At 43.7% G+C, this 16,394-nt stretch overlaps 5 protein-coding genes across 5 annotated transcripts; 3 read left to right on the forward strand and 2 right to left on the reverse strand.

Annotated features, from left to right (window-relative positions):
* Positions 1–2,102: 2,102 nt before the first annotated feature.
* On the reverse strand, positions 2,103–2,564 carry ATNIH1004_002334 (uncharacterized protein; the record flags this gene model as incomplete). Its single annotated transcript, XM_033567029.1, has 1 exon — positions 2,103–2,564. One exon carries the CDS (start codon positions 2,562–2,564, stop codon positions 2,103–2,105), a length of 462 nt encoding a protein of 153 aa, XP_033429024.1.
* Positions 2,565–3,328: 764 nt separating this feature from the next.
* Positions 3,329–4,960, forward strand: ATNIH1004_002335 (uncharacterized protein; the record flags this gene model as incomplete). The annotated part of the gene is made up of 4 exons (XM_033567030.1): positions 3,329–3,439; positions 3,492–4,458; positions 4,508–4,554; positions 4,817–4,960. 4 exons carry the CDS (start codon positions 3,329–3,331, stop codon positions 4,958–4,960), a joined length of 1,269 nt encoding a protein of 422 aa, XP_033429025.1.
* Positions 4,961–6,795: 1,835 nt separating this feature from the next.
* ATNIH1004_002336 (uncharacterized protein) lies at positions 6,796–7,236 on the reverse strand (the record flags this gene model as incomplete). Its single annotated transcript, XM_033567031.1, has 2 exons — positions 6,796–7,140; positions 7,186–7,236. The coding sequence occupies 2 exons, from the start codon at positions 7,234–7,236 to the stop codon at positions 6,796–6,798; spliced, it is 396 nt and encodes a 131-aa protein (XP_033429026.1).
* Positions 7,237–11,021: 3,785 nt separating this feature from the next.
* Positions 11,022–11,449, forward strand: ATNIH1004_002337 (uncharacterized protein; the record flags this gene model as incomplete). Its single annotated transcript, XM_033567032.1, has 2 exons — positions 11,022–11,142; positions 11,226–11,449. The coding sequence occupies 2 exons, from the start codon at positions 11,022–11,024 to the stop codon at positions 11,447–11,449; spliced, it is 345 nt and encodes a 114-aa protein (XP_033429027.1).
* A 3,020-nt stretch (positions 11,450–14,469) lies between these two features.
* Positions 14,470–15,556, forward strand: ATNIH1004_002338 (uncharacterized protein; the record flags this gene model as incomplete). The annotated part of the gene is made up of 3 exons (XM_033567033.1): positions 14,470–14,630; positions 14,684–14,920; positions 14,977–15,556. The coding sequence occupies 3 exons, from the start codon at positions 14,470–14,472 to the stop codon at positions 15,554–15,556; spliced, it is 978 nt and encodes a 325-aa protein (XP_033429028.1).
* Positions 15,557–16,394: the final 838 nt, after the last annotated feature.

The raw sequence follows: 16,394 nt of genomic DNA on the forward strand, positions 1-16,394 counted from the left end.
AGTACACATAATATTAGGGTTGAATATTATGGACACTGAATTATACTGAATCTGAATTGGTCTAGATACAGATATGTCGCAAAATTGCTGTTGTGGCTCCAGAGTCTACACTTGCCGAAGTGGTTCGACATTTGGCCCAAAGCATTGATAGTGCGGTAATTTTTTTGAACGAAGGCAAATGGAAAGGCAGCCAGCGGCGCGCTTTTAGATAGATCGCTTTTAGACAAATTCAGACACAAGATCCAATTTTATTTTATTTTTGTTTTTTGTTTTTTGTTTTTTGGTATCGGAAGCCTTTTCTTTACAACATGATCAAAAATGGTTACTAGCTTTACCGAATGGCCTGTGCTCGTTGAGCTCAACGAGCACAGACCGTCTTATCCCCACAACTTCTAGCTTGCTATCCAATCATGCTCCAAAGCAAATGTCTACATAATATTGGGAATAAGTACAGCGGTAGATGCAACGCTAGCTGCTTTCGCTCGAGGCTTTACGCCGCCGTGGAGCCCTTGAAAAATGAGAAAGAAAAATAACTGATAGCTACATAGAATCTCAATTTCCACCAGTAGTGTAATTAATAAAAGCTCATTTTCCGCGACCTGCGGCGGGTCGCCGCTATTTTTGAGGCGTGCGTTCGGGGCACAGGATGACATTTAAGTCTCACTGTAATAGGGCAGGTGCTTTTGTTGATAAAGTAACTAATTTTAGAATTTGGGCCCTGACTCATTGGGGGTTGAGGATAGTTGGCTGTCCCTACTAAGCGCTAATTTGAACCAGGCATCATGAAAGAGCTCGAATTTGCTTAAGTGAAACCAAATATTACGTTGTCTGGAGTATATTGCGTCGTTATATTTATTTCGGCTTTCTCTTCTGTTTTAAGCTGAGTTCTCGACCTTTTTTTCCCTCCAAACTTTGACATAAATCTATCTCCAAAAGACACAAATACAGTTCCTTCAAGTATCATTCTTGGACATTTAAAATGTGCAGCTGGCGCCAAGTTATGCATTCGTGCGGTTGCACTATTACCTATATCCGTGTAACGTCGTGTGGCTCAGCTTGCACCACAAGTACAACAAGCCCCCAGCAGCGCTTCCTCAATGCTGAAGTTCGTGAGAGCATCTGCCCTGAACATACGCTTCCCAGTCCTTCAAGCTCGGATAACAGCTTCTAGACACGGTACATCTTCTTTATTCTGGGGTATGTACTACACTAACATGGTCAACACAGAAGCTAGTGTATACTTTGAAGCAGATGAAGACCTCGAGCAGGAAAATGGACATTTTCCTACCGTGAACTTTACCGCAACAAGTGATTGTATTTATCTCTTTTTGGGTTTCTCCTAGCTTTGACGTGGAAGCCTTGGCTGCATCTAAAGACACTCTTTGCATCTATCTTCCCAACTTTGCACTATATCGTACGCGTATATTTCTAGTTTTAAATATCTAGAAGAAGTATATAGCACTCATTCGCCTTATCAGAGAACTTACGTATCAAAAAGACCAAATAGTAAAGGATTATCGCCATCAGCTCTGACGCTAGTAATACTTAACTTACTCCTCGCCGAGTTGTGTATGTAAAACTCGTAGAAAAACGGTACACAGAATGCATGCAACTTTGAAGCATGACGGAACTTTATGGCTGCAAATCCCAGACAGCGCAGTGAGCTATAATCGGGAAATGTCTGATTGTCATATAGGTTCAAGTAACTCATGCTTGTTGTGGACCTTAACATAATCAACCACAGAAGTACGAACACACTGAGTTCAGTATCTATACATACAAACTGCTTTTACTCGGAGTAAAGAAGCAGTCCCATCAAATACATGTTGGATAATAAAATGTGCACTAATTTATGTTCCCTCAGTAGCTGCGGTAGTGGGCTCTTTAAAATTTAGTAAATACACTGTTCATTAGCTACAATTGCTCTATTCAATATATCTTGTAAAATAAATATAAGGTGTTATGGAATTACAAGGTCGTATTCGCACTTCGGTGGCTGAGTGTGTTAGTCAAATAGAATTTGAATTAAAATACATAAAAAATGTACAGTACCGGTTGAAGTAGGGTTTCTAACACAGGCTTGACTTCGCCTACATGACCAATTATTTTTCCTTTTGTGGCTCGCGAAGATCCGTGTGTTCGATCACGAAGTGATGGTCTTCTAGAAATGGTGGCTTTCGCAAGCCGTACCAATCATGCAGTTCCGCAATTCTATGAGCTATATACATATCGTATTTTTGCTCTTTGGTCATCACCCACTTTTCCGTCTTCCTCACTTGCCGAATAGCATAAACTGGGATCGGAGTTGTGTCTTTGTGTGCCGTTTCGAAATTGTACCCATGGTTATTGATATCAGCAACGATAAATGTGTGTCTTTCATATACATCCACGAGGAGAAAGCGAATCCGCGGATTATTTTCCCACCCAGGTGCAATTTTACTGATAGTATCAGATGCTGAGGCTAGATAGTTCTCAGAGTTCAGTGACTTGGTATAAACAGTGATCAGGATCCGAACGGATTCGTCTCCATTGAGCTTTTGATGTAACTCAGGGATAGAGGCCATCTCCTTGATTAAAGAGAGTATAATTTTAAAGAAAATAATCAGATTTGACGGTTGACAAGACGGCAAACTGGAGAACTTAATATTGATAAAAACTGACGAGACAAAAAGTTAACATACACTGTCATTCATTTAAATATGCGGCTCCCTAGTTTGACCGCCTTATAACAGAATTCTGCCACTCGACAAATGACGCGTCATGCGTCCTTACTTCCCAGCGACTGCAACTGCAGTTTAGTATGAATGTGGCAATGGTTCACAGAAACATATTCATAAAAACGGAAGTAATTTCCGGGGGGTTCTTAAGTGTTCTTAATTGTTCTCAACTGTGTGGTAGAATATCTTTAGATGGGAAAGTTACATCGGCAACATAGGTGCACGAATTCTTCCCTTGATTAGTGCAAATCTCGGGCGCGTGCTGTACACCGCTTTTAGGCCCATGTGACAGCCGATTGGATGGATGAGGCTGCATAGTATGGACGTACTTCCCCGATTTAGCACGCTAATGACTGAAATGCATTGAAATGAGCCAATAGTATATATATAATTGACCGTCCCTTACTGCCAAGCTCGACTTCCTAAATCTAGAGCGAATCAGTTGCGTCAATGATGTGATTGCAACCGCAGCTAGCTCCTTGTCCTCTACAGGTGCCAACCTAGTCACTAAAGTAGGATTATCGGAGCGGCGACACTTCCTCCCGATAGAAGAGAGGGAGACTCGGGTAACACCCACCACCTTCAAACCAAGCATCTTGTTGGGAGTAGTGATGGATATCTCATCAGCTTTAAAAGTATTGCGAAATTCAACTACGGAGGCTCTTGGAAGCCATCATCAGGAGATATTGTTGACCTTGACTGAGATAGGCCAGCGGTTAAAGGTGAGCAGAACTCTACTCTTAGTTGCCAACCTCAACTAATCAACCTATCTAGCCAGTTACCCTTTCAGTCATTCAGGACGAACAGACATTAGTCGGATCAGAATATTCCGCAAGTATACCAAATGACTCGGACCAGTCATCTTATGGCGGCGTGTCCGAGAGCGAGAGCAGTGTCGAGAGTCACCGAGAAACGCTAGCCTCGGACAGACCGACTACCCTTGGAAGATTAGAAAACGACGTGAATCCCGAAAGCCACAACAGCATGGACTCCGAGAATCTTCCTGGTTCCACGTGTACTTCGAAATCCCCACCAGCTCAAGATTGGCCTGTGAAGTTGCTTGCAGCGTCTATTCGTGACTGCCCCTGGTTACGCAGCTTCTTGGAGAAGGAACCGTCCGAGATCTTAAAGCGTAAGAGGTCGCAGATGACAGACAAGAGAATCAGGGATATCCGATTTGTGGAAGGCACGCGGTGCCCGAAAAATGAAGATAAGATATTCAGAGGCTTGGCCCAGCGATCACTGGGTCTTCAATTTACGCGACTTCAATACGAAGCCCAAACAAAAACAAGAGTAGATGAGCTATGTGAGAGTATCTGCTCTGCCGATCCTGAGATCAGAGCACGCATACGCAAAAGAACAGGGTTTATTACTAGACATTTGCATCGTTTCAAGTTCGCCCCTGAGGAAAGAGGGACTTTACTCCGTGGCATAAATGGCGGGGTTAAACAACTGGTAGTCGAGACATTGCTTCAAAAACGACTCGAGGAAGCGGGACGGTCGAATCAGTCAGTCGCAATATCTGCTATCACAGCATTAAGCATCTTTGCCTTTGGTCACCTTAATTTTGAAGATATACCTCGGTTTATTGACCTTATATTCCTCGAATCTTCGAAGACTGAACTTCCTCTTAACTCAGTCACTACAATGCCAGACCACCCGAGGACTGAGCCCTTTCACATTTTGGACATTATAGCCTCGTTGTCACCATTTTTTTCCAAATTCCAAGATAGCTATGACAGTAAGGACGTTTCGAGTATCTTTTTCCATTCCCTCTAACGTCACCTCAGGAGATGTTAGGTCTGAAGAGCCGTCAGACCTTGAACAGCGTTCAGAAGTATTACATGACGATTTTGGATTATCATCCGACCCTTATACTCCTCCATCAGAAAGCCCGACACAGCCTAGAAACGTTGACAGTCATCCAGCGTTCTCCAACCATACAGCACCTCAAATGACTGTAGCCACAATAGCAACCTCCATCCCCTGTGAGAGGCCGAGGAAACGTCAGCACCATGACTTGTCGAACACATTGTCGTCAAATAGACGAACACAACCAGCCCGGACGCGCCTGGTTAAACATCATGATAACCAAGCAGATGCACAAGCCCAAGAAACTGAGCCCCTCCAAGAAGAACCAGATTCGCATGAGTGTGACTTGGCTACATACAACCAGGAGACATACACTACAGGATCTCGCAGCGCTTCAGCTCGAGATGCATTATTCAGCACACCTGGTGTGACAGCGACCATCCATCAAGCTGCTCAGCAGCCTGATGACACTTATAGCTATAATACACAACCAATGTCTATGCTCAGTAGCCCAACTAGATCAGAGCCTGCAGTATGTCAAGTAACTGGCATGGAAGAAAGAGAACCTTTGAGACAAAATATCGACTGGTGCGGGCAGTCTCTTGACCAGACAATGCATACAAATAGTGGGTCTTCTAGAACAGTCAACCAAACAACACCCTTATATGATACCAATTTCACAGTTCCAGGGTCACCTTATCGACCTGGATTGTTTGAAACAAATTGTGCGGGGCCAAGCGAACCCTATCAACCAGGAGGATCCAATGCGAATATCATGCATTTACTTTCCTTATACCAACCCGGCCCATTGGATACAAGTTCGAGTGCCCTAGGTGTCCCCTACCAGCCAGGCCATTTTGATACCAACTGCACAGTTCCTAATGCACCATATCAACCTACCTTGGTTAACATTGCCTATGCAACCACTCAAGATGTTCCGAGCGAGTGTGGGAACAATAGCTTACTATTTTGAGTGAATATGGAACCGTGAAATAATAATTATGCTCCCTAACTTACATGTTTTACGATGGGAATATAGTATTTATTGCTCGATGGATTCATAACAGAACCAACGCTGCTAACTTTCCATTCTCCGACACCTTCACTGTATTCCGTTGTAGTACTTGGTAGTACGAGTCGCTTCCTAGAGCCTCAGTCCCTATTTGACAAGTTTCAAGGATGTTCAAAGGAACCACTGCAGTTGGCGTTTTCCCAATAATGGATGTGCCCGGAAAGTAGACGTAACCCCATGACTTCGAATATGATTCTTTCGCCGCTTGATCGACAGATATAACCTGATAGAAGGGTTAGACAGTTGTCCTGGAAGTATGCTTCCGAAATATTTCAGCTTACTTCCGAGTATACCCAATCTATTACGACTTTGCAAGCTGTAGACGGTTCAAATAAAGCGATCGTTCCATCCGGCGGAGCAGGAAGGCTTGCAACTGTATTCTTCACCTCGTTCCACGCCTGTTTGACGAGTTCTGGTAGTGGTCCTGTGAAAGGAACAGCTTTGATTGGAGTCATCTGATATCCTGCATACACGTGTGAAGTGAATCTTTTGTTGAACAAGTCGCGAGGGCTGGGCCTCAAAAATTTGTAAAGCACGGCGGGGCAAAGGGTGAGTTAAAATTGCCCGGTGCGCTGTAAGTTGTACCCGGAAAATATTTATCGCGGAGTGGGATCGGGCAGCAAGGGAACTCGGAATCAGTTAGTCAACGTTATGGATAGTTACAGGATGACAAACAAATGCAAACATAAATTGTATACTACCGAGTCTTGGTCTGATTCATAATTAAATGAAAAACTACAGCAAATGTATATCCAAATAACTCGTAATTTTGCTTCAATTATCTGTATGATTCGGTTTGATCTGCCTGACCGTATATTTCTTAGGCGTTGAACTTGAGTTCTGTACAATAGAAATTTGCCTTGGTAACTAGTTAACTAACTAGTTACCACATACAGGTTGCTGACTAAGACAGTCCGGAGCAGTACTCGCAAGAGGGATAACCCGATGTTCCAACATCTCTACCCAGAGAGGTATGTATTGATTGGGAATAAATATCGTAGCGTTAATATATTCATCTGTCTTATAAACCTTATTTGCAATCTAATCTATGACCTTTCGAGATCCCGCGTACTCGGTGAGTTGCTGGGGTGAGATGAATCGTCCAAGTGAAGGTTATAGGGATACAGAAAGGTGCAGGGTAGTTTATGTCTGTGTAATCAGTGCCAGGTTTAGACCGTTACGCCGATCCTCCATTTAGCCGTTCAGTCGTATGGGTGATGAACTAGGGTAGTATTCACTATCATCGTAACGAACTCGCTTTGTCTCTTCCTCGGATTGAGTATCCGAATCCGGAGTTACAGGTCGGCGACGCTTCTGAACTCCTGGTCGAATCCGGTTGGTAGAGCCCATGTGTCGCTCCTGTGTCTCTTGCCTCGACTCAGCCTGCGAAAGAAAATCACACAGTGTTTTTGAGGATATGACAATCTCATGGCGGCACAGGTCTGTATAGTTCTTTATAAGATCCACTGTTGCGAAATCCTTCAGATTTAGCCGCAGAGAGTTTGCTTCTAAGGAGTGGCCATTGTCGGTTCGGAAAATCTATCTCAGTGAGCAAATATTTCTTAGGAGGGGTAAGAAGCGTACCATTTCATTCACCTCGGGAAATGCTTCAAATACCTCTACTCCATCCCGCATGCTATATGCCGGACGCCAGATGGATATAGTCGCCTTTTTCGAGTTTCTATACTCTATATCTAGGCATACCACTGCATTGACGCTACCGTCAGTGCATAAGATATAATCATCGGCAAGGTTCCTGATTTCTCGGCTTTTCTGGGAATAGCAATTTCAATATAATGCCGGAAATTGGGCTTTGTAATGTCCAAATGATGCATCCGGTTCTCGTATGATATACTCCACCTTTCCATTGTTTGTTGTCTCGGGTAGCTTGACTCGTGACGATGCGAAAGGTTTGATTTCTTTCGCAAATTCAGCCTCAGGATGGGGACTATTTCGTATTATATCTAGCTGGCGTGTTATCTCTCCTACCACTTCTGCACAGAGTATTTCATGAAGGGGTGTAGGCATTCGGATTGTCAAGAATGAGCGAAGTGGATCATAATCGTAGCTGAAGTACTGTGTTAGTAAGTTTTATCGATCAAAAGACTATCAAACTAACCGTAATTCGCTCAACGTATTTCTCTAGGTCAGCTCAGACCTTAACCGGTGCAATACCTCCGTGTACGCCTCAGAGGTGAGGTGTAAACACCCAAGACCCGGTCGGAATCCTTTGCGGTGGCGTTGAAAAGCGTTTAGAATTAAGGATATATTGCCATCGGATTTCCCATCCGTTGGGGAAGGTGTTAGGATGGAGCTAACAAAACTCCCAGGGGGCGTAATATAATCGGCCATGTGATATTGACTTAAACATGGCAACGTTGACGGTCGGTTAGAACTTGATTGCCAAAACAACTTCGGTAGAACTCTTCAACCCCGTAGAATACCAAGCTGGTAGTTCTGCTTCACCGTAACATCCGCCTTGGCATGTGTATTGGCTGTTCGTCGGTACCGCCTGCTGCCGGGCGGCAGGTGATGAACCACGCTAATATTGGCCAGGTAAATACGCTAGTATCACTAATCTTATGAATAATAGTTAATGTATCTGCAATGAAATGTAACTAGCTATCTGAATCTAGGAGAAAGGGTGAAAAAGAATGGAATAAACAACCGAGCGGATGCTGAATAATATGTAATATTGACCCACTCTGGTGGACATGTGTAGTTGTTTGCGAGATTGTTCCTCGCATCCATCACCGCCCTTGCTGCTCATCAGTACTATGGATAGCGCTTAAACGGTAGGACTGACAAGATGATCGTACGCTTATCAGTAGTATATCTTTCGATCAAGTCACGAATAATAGTACAACCCTCAATGGTTTGGAATTTTGTCGGATCTTAGGGCTTTTTTAAAATTTATTGTAAAATTTCATTCGAATCTTTACTGAGACAATCCCGGTACGTCAACTACTGTCTCAGTGCTGTGGACCCAGCTGCTCTCCTCTTGGCATCAAATGGACTGTCGGCAAGAGGAAGGGCCAACTGCGCGTGCATGATGATCAAGCAGCCAACAAAAAACGTAAGTATGGTTGTAAGTGACGAAGGAGAAAGGGCATCAAGTGAACGACTAGAAGGAGAAAATAGTAAAATTTAGCAAAGTATTTTAGTGATAACTGCTGTGAGGGATACAAGTTTATAGTTAAGTACTTTGAAAACTTTTGTTTTATATTTTTAGTGTTTACGCTCTCTTCGTCGCTAGCTATTTTTATAACAAATTCTGTTATTTCTTTTGGCTCCGAAACTATGGCCAAAAGCACGAGGCCTGCAATTGGATTTGGATATGGAATCGTAGCATCCACTTCGGAAATGAAGCCCGCGCAAACAGCAACAAGTGAGAGGCATATGCAGCTGTTCAAAAACAAATTGAGTTGGCTGTGATGATTAAAATATGGCGTTCTACCTCGTCAATCAGAAATTCAATTGCCGCCAGGTGTCATAGTGAAGGAAAGAGCGCGTTGCGAGAGACAATTTAATAAAACTGTCAAATAGCATTCGGTGTAGTATCCCCACTCTCCCTATAGGCTGTCGTAGAGACAGCTCCTATATTGCAATGCCCTGGAACTGCTCTATGACAGGTTGCATATGCCAATAGCTGTCTCGAGATGACTCATATCCGGCTTCTGATAAACCAAGTTCTCTGATTTGGTCCTTTCGCTTTCTCTGCCTCTTTCCCTTCCGCTTAGTCGTCTTTCTACTTTTTTTTTGAATCACCGAGGTATTCCATTCCCGGAGACTTTTCTGGTATTCTTGTTGCTCCGCTCGGAGTAAATTCTCCTGCCTTGAATGGTACGACATGTAAAATGCACCACACTCTAAATATTTTTGACGGATCGATAGAATTGAAGAATTGGATAAAACAATCCCTACTGTGAAGAAATCGTCTAGGTCAGGGATTGCAATTGGAGTATGGGCAATTGGGTACCAATCCACCTTCATAGTGTTAAGTATGACTGGCTTAAATCTAGGGAGATAAAACCAACTTGGTGAATCCTGTACCGCTCTGAGCCTTTGTGGATTGCATGTTCTAAAGATGCAACTGCCTTAGTGAATCTCTGTTGGTTTTTCATCATGGTGGCTTTATTAATGGAAACATGATGAGCTGCTAAATGTCGGATTTTTTTAGCCTTACGAAGGGAGCGTTTCAAATTGGTTTGTTCGTCTTCTGAAAGCATTGATTTTAGCTTTCCACCAGGAATATTACATGCCTTTGTGAGGCTTTCAACAAAGCACAACATGTCCGGAGCCTGACTGAAATGTCCACATTTTACGTCCTGTGGGGCGATGATGCTATATAAAATATAGCAGAGAAATTCAATCTCATCTTGCCATTGACATAGCTGTAAATGATTGTGGAGTTCTTCCTTAACATCCATTTGTGTGATGGTGGTTCTAAGTGATCGGTGTGAAATTGTTAGTTGATTAAAACTGCTGGCGTAGATTGCAGTTTTCCACCTACAGCTTTCGGTCTTTAAAGATCTCGAACTTGTCCTATGAAGTCATCTAATTAGAGCACAGCTAATAAAATGACGCCTTGATCCCCAAAGGGGTTAGTCAAACACATTAATAACGTTGCTTTCTATGCCGCAATAGGAAGCCTCGTTTTCTCAATCTCACAAACCAGCGCCACCATTCAATATGACATCAATTAGTGTAAGAGGTGGCGAGTTTTGGGACCGTGGTCACCATCTCATCCAGATGACTAGAGGACCAACATGAGGCGCGCTCCTAACTCCACGCACTGATGAAACATAGGGCAAATGTATGTCTTGGAAGATGGCAAGATCGGTGCAATAGCCAACGTGACAGGTACGCATCTGTTAGTGCGTAGCCTATGCTGCCATTAAAGAACAAATACTTCGGTTCGTGAACACTTTTGCCCATACTATTGAGCAACCCTCGACTACACTGTTGAACAGCTCTTGCCCATCTGATTAACCACCTGGTGAGCACTTTCTTGGTTACCTAGTGGAACAACTCTTCTTCTGATTTCTGTCTGCATTAATCATCAATGGCAAGCTAGTTCCATTATTACGTAGTCATCGCCATCGTAACCTAATTAAGCAAACTGAAGCTATAAAATCCCGGCCGTCCACCTGTTCCCTTCTCTCTCAGACTTTCCTCGCTTTCCTCCAGAAAAGGCCCAGCCTGCGATATCGCCTTCCACTACCTCTCAATCACACCAAATCATTTTTTCTTCTTAATATTTTTCTCGTCTTGTAATTTTCCAATTTTTATATTTCTTCTTGCTCTCTCTCTCTCTTTGCTGTTTATTTTCCTTGATTGGAGTAAACTTGAACTATCATCCTATCCAAACCACCGCAATGCAACAAGGCAGACAAGACCAGATTGATCGTGAAAACAGCATGACTGGGCAAGTCTCACCTCTGGGAACCCCTCCAAAGCTCCAAGCTGGCTCCACCCCGCTATACCGGCAGCCAGATTACCCAAGCAACGTCGTGGGAGCCCAGCAACTCCAACCACTAGGTACGATGCGAGTCCGAATCAGACTCAGCATCATATTCTGCAGCCAGAGAAGTAGCAACATTCCCCGCAGTATCAAACCCTAGTGGCACAGTTCAAGGCCGAACTGCAACCGATCCTCCGATCTCAGGAACAGCTCTCACAGTGTGCGTCAAAGCAGGAGGTATTGAACGAGGTGCAACAGATGTTGCAGCAATTCCAGCAGCAGCATATTAACCTATGGGCCCAGATGTCCCAGGTGACACAGGTTCAGTCACAGCGGGCCATGATTGAGTCACTGACCACGTCGCTGGACTCGGCGCAGCGTTGAATTCGAGAGTTGGAAGGGGACGCAACACATGAGGAAAATTAACCTCCCATTGATTTATGTTGTGAAATTCAGGGGAAGGATTTGCAGGGAGCTATAGATCAGCTACAGGCCGATCCTTTGCCTAAATAGGAAGTAGATGTCGTCTGTGGAAACACCAGGAATCACAGTATTCTCAACCAACTGAGTCTCTTGCATTCCTATCGAAGGTGCTCGGTGCTCTACCTCAAGGTGCTCCACTAACTAAAGGATCCAGGAGTAGAATTAATGATAATAGTAAACTGGGTACAGAGCAGATCCGTCCATTGTCCTCTGAGACCCATTCCTTCGCAGAACCCGGAACCAGTCAACTACTTGGAGATTATTTGCTTAGGAAATTAAGTCTCCCCTCTACCGATCATATATTCTCAACATGAGCGCCCTCATTACGAAACACAATCTCTGGCCAATGTCCAGAGGCCTGCTCCTATAGAAACAGCACAGTTTCAGCTAGAAAACAACACTCCCTTTCCACACCAAGCAGGTAGATAATGTATCCTTGGCAATGCCTACAATAGTACAGAAGCCAATACTAAAGCACGAGCAGCTAATATCTCAAGAAAAAGTCAACCAGCTGTGCCTTTCGTCCTTAGATCCTAGTGAAAATGAGACAGATACCAGTCGTGTGCGAAAGAACGCACATAATAGAAGTGAAAGGCGGTACTGGACAAATCTAAATGCTGCATTTAAGTAGCTGAAGGATAGTATTAACCAGTATTCTGCGGATACCGGTGCGGATATCAAAAAGTGCTTGAGACGAGGCCAAAAGGAATGGATACTGAAGACGGCATATAGTAGCATTATAGACCTCCAAATTAAAGTGCAATCATTGAATGAAAATCTTGGACTTACAGTTATCACCACGATCATTATTCCGCTCAGGGAAGATAAATAGGCATAACGGAATTTACATTGCTTGTACGATGAAAAGTGTGTTGAAACGGAAGCGCTCAATCAGGCAAGTGTAATCCTTTTCTGCAGCGATCACTACTGATTTATCTCGACATACTTATATATAGTGATCCCTATTAATTTTCTACTCCCTAAGTTACCCTCAGTGGTTACTACTGTTTTAGACGTCTCACTATCAGAGAACCAAAATCTAGATATGGGAGATAAAGACTTCGAAGTAAATTATTGTGGGCGGTTACCGGGCTCATTTTAGCGTATTGACTACACAAGGCTGGCATCGACCACATTGTTCTTGAACAAATAGATAATGTGTCAGCCAGAATGATTTGTTTAAGATGAAGTTCCATCGCATCAATAAGAACAAAAAAAAGCATATTAGCAGACAATGTAAACATATATTGCTCTAGATTAATGTCTAAAAATCCTTAAGTCTGGGTTGGCCACTTTCTCCTATCTAATCACTCTAAACATCAGCTACCTTATTCGTAGAAAAGACCAAATCACAGTAATTACAACTCCAGAATGCTCTCCAGAATCATCTAATTTATAAAGCTATTGGAACGAAGTGGCAGTCTTGAGCACCAGGAGGCCATTGGGTAGAGAATCAAACAAATGGCGTCGTCGGTGTTTGCAATGTTTATCATAATGGACCAACACTACTTCCGAAAACCGACTCCTGATCAACTTATGCCAATGCTGCCTCTCCAGGCAGCAATATATTGCAACTTTCTCGTTCGCTATGCTAGCTGCCAAGAGTGCCGGCGTTTGAAGATCTTGATCAAGTAGCCAATATTCGATCAGGTCTAACATAATAGTGGGTATTAGAGTTTTCAGCTGGGTGAGGGGGGTGAGCGGCTCACCCCATCTATTGTGCACTCACCCCAAGCTCACCCGACAGTAAAGCGGCCTCACCCGCTAGCTCACCCGGGCGGCACCCACCCGACTTGCGACCGCGTTCAAACCACACGCCGGCAGGCTAGTAGTTGGGTGGGTGACCACCAGCGAATCCCTGCTGTTGTATGTTTTCTATTTTTATATTTTTCCTTTTTATTAGGCAAGTAGTCTTCCCCTATGTTCATTCCTCTAGCCAATCTGCATTAGATGAAGATTCAAACTCATTCCCTTGAAGACGTATTTTTAAGAAGCCGGCCACAAAACTGGAGTGTCACTAAATATAGTCAACAGCAAGACACCATTCATGCTGAAGGTAAAAGTTATGCCCATATAGGTGAATGGGCCCTCCAGTTCAGCCCAACCACCATCCTGGTCCGTTGGCTGCTAAGCTCTTGTTTCGAATCGAGTTGTACAAGTTGATACCTAGCAATTTGATGCACGGCCGTATATAGATCCATGCATTTTTCTGCCCTTGTTCATGTGTAGGACTGATTACCTGAAGCATGCATGTCCAAGTATTTCTGTTATCGCCTCACGGCTCAGTTTTGCGCTACTAACCCTCGAATGATCTCCCGCAAGCGGCTCGGAGAATAAATATATATACTATTTTACATGGTTTATACAATAAACGTGAAATTTTGCAGGAGTTCAGTAGGCAATGTTTCCTGTTTCTAATAAAGGATCTGGATTAAAAAAATCAAGAGAAGTTAGATAAATAAAGGAATAACAGTGGAGTAGTAGGAAGTACCTAAATTAGAGCTGCAGGAATATATAACTACAGACCATAAACATATATTAAATAATCTCCTTAGAATAGTGTACGTTAGTGGTAGGTTATATTAGCATGAGGTAAAATACTGTTTACTGCTAAAATTCTGCTGCACTCCGTAGACTGTTAGTAAGTGTCACTCTGGAAATCATACAGCTTAGTGGTCATTCACTTAGAATTTCACTTCATCCATGATAATCCTACCCTGCAATTGCAAGCGCCCGCTACGTGTCACCCATCCCGCATCGCATTTTCTTCTCCAACGATCGGCCCAGGCGGGTCAGTCTATTGGCCCAACAATGTAGCGTCGTCAACAACTGGCTGTACTCATACAACGCTAAACCCTAATCCTGGCACCTGCATTTAAGATCGTCCCTCCCAACACATCCCGTTTAATCCTCATCTAACCATGACAAACCGAAGACTCAACCTCCTCAGTCTTGACGGCGGGGGCGTACGCGGTCTTTCCACCTTGTACATCCTGCGCCATATTCTCGAAGCCATCGATCGCGAGAACCCTCCAAAACCATGTGAATATTTCAATTTGATCGGTGGAAGTGGGTCGGGCGGGTAAATCATATTTGCTTTTCTTCCATCAATCAGCACAGCGGCTGACTGTACAGAGTGATTGCGATCATGCTGGGACGTCTCCAGATGGACATCGATCAGTGCATCATGGCGTATTCAAGGCTACTAAAGCGCGTGTTCGCACGGAAGAGACAGTTCCCGCTAAATAGCAGTCTGCGCGTACGACCAAAGTACGAGATCCGACGGGTAGGATCCGCCGTGCGAGCTATTCTGCGCGAACTCGGACTCGACGAGGATATGCTCTTACGTGATGAGGATCCTTCGTGTCGAGTGTGAATAACCCCCTTCTGAATCATAAAACAAGCCGGAAAAAGTCTAATTTGATCAGGTTTGTCTGCATCACCGACAATTCTAGTCGAAAAATGGTACCTCTCACTAGCTACGCGAGCAAATACTGCTCGACAGAGCTGTACAAGACCACGCGGGTCTGGGAAGCAGCCGAGGCCAGTTTCGCCATCGGATCGCTATTCGATCCCGTGACCATCGGACCCAGCAAGCGACAATTCCACGACAGCACCTTGGAAGCCAACAATCCCATGCGCGAGGTCTGGATCGAGGCACGTGGGGTCTGGTATTCTGGGTCGTTGGAGAACCAGCTGAGGTGCATGGTGTCGATCGGGACGGGAGTGCCTTCGATTAAGCGGTTTACTAGGGGGGCCTTTGGGACCAGGACGTCGCAGAAGGATGCGATTGATACCGACGCGGAGACAAACAAGTTCATTCAAGAACATACGGAGCTTGATGACGACCACCGGCTGTTTCGGTTTGACGTACCGAATGGATTAGCAGATATCGGGTTGGATGGAGTGAAGGAGGTTGATACGGTGGTGGATGCGACGCAGGATTATCTTACTAAGGAGTTGGTTTATAAGCAGATAATCAGGTGTGGGAGGGCGCTTGACCGTTGATTTTAAGTTATTATTTTTGGTTTGTTCTGATTTTATGTTTTGCTAGCGTATATACATCATCTCTTGTCTAGTAGCTAGGGAAATAATACTATTTTCAATGTCCAACAGACCACAGTTGAGGATATTCCAAATAGAATAAACTTTTTTGTCTAACCATTAGCTCCTCGCGTCAGTCTCTTCCTACCACCTAGCGCAGATTCATCTTGCTAAATATCAAACAGAAATAATCGGCGTATCTTGTCCTATAATTAATTCTTTAAGTTCGGCTATTTACACATACCGTGCGTGGGTCCTTACAGATACGGTCATCAAATACAGATTTTTATTCTATTACCATTATTATTAATAGAATCCATGCACGGAGTATACTCTGTGTTTTGATTAGACAGGTGCAAGGTGGACAATGCTAGGACTGGATGAAACTCTCATTGGTGACGCCTGACAGCCCTATTCTCACTAGACTCCAAGCCACAGTAGAGAAAATGTTATAGCAGTTGGTACTTTCGCTGCATGGGAGAGGTATTGACTCAATAAATGTCCATTTCAGTTAATGGTGCAAAAATACTATATTAGTCTGGTTTTTTATTCTTTGTATAAAGAAACAAGAAGCTAATAGCTATTGTGCTGGAGTATCTACTTATAGATCTTAATACTTCTGTTTAGACTTGATGCAAGGTCGCTACTAGCCATAATACTTTATAAAGTTTAATATACTCAAATTTCCACTCTTATTGTGTTAATAGCAAAGAAAGCTTAGAAGGATATCAAATTCTCTCCGTCTCATACATCACACCCATCCGAACAGTATACTTCACCCCCGAAGCATCTCCAGTATGAC

Source organism: Aspergillus tanneri (assembly GCF_003426965.1).
Source record: "Aspergillus tanneri strain NIH1004 chromosome Unknown AapTan_1_pilon_pilon_pilon, whole genome shotgun sequence".
Classification (NCBI taxonomy): Eukaryota; Fungi; Ascomycota; class Eurotiomycetes; order Eurotiales; family Aspergillaceae; genus Aspergillus; species Aspergillus tanneri.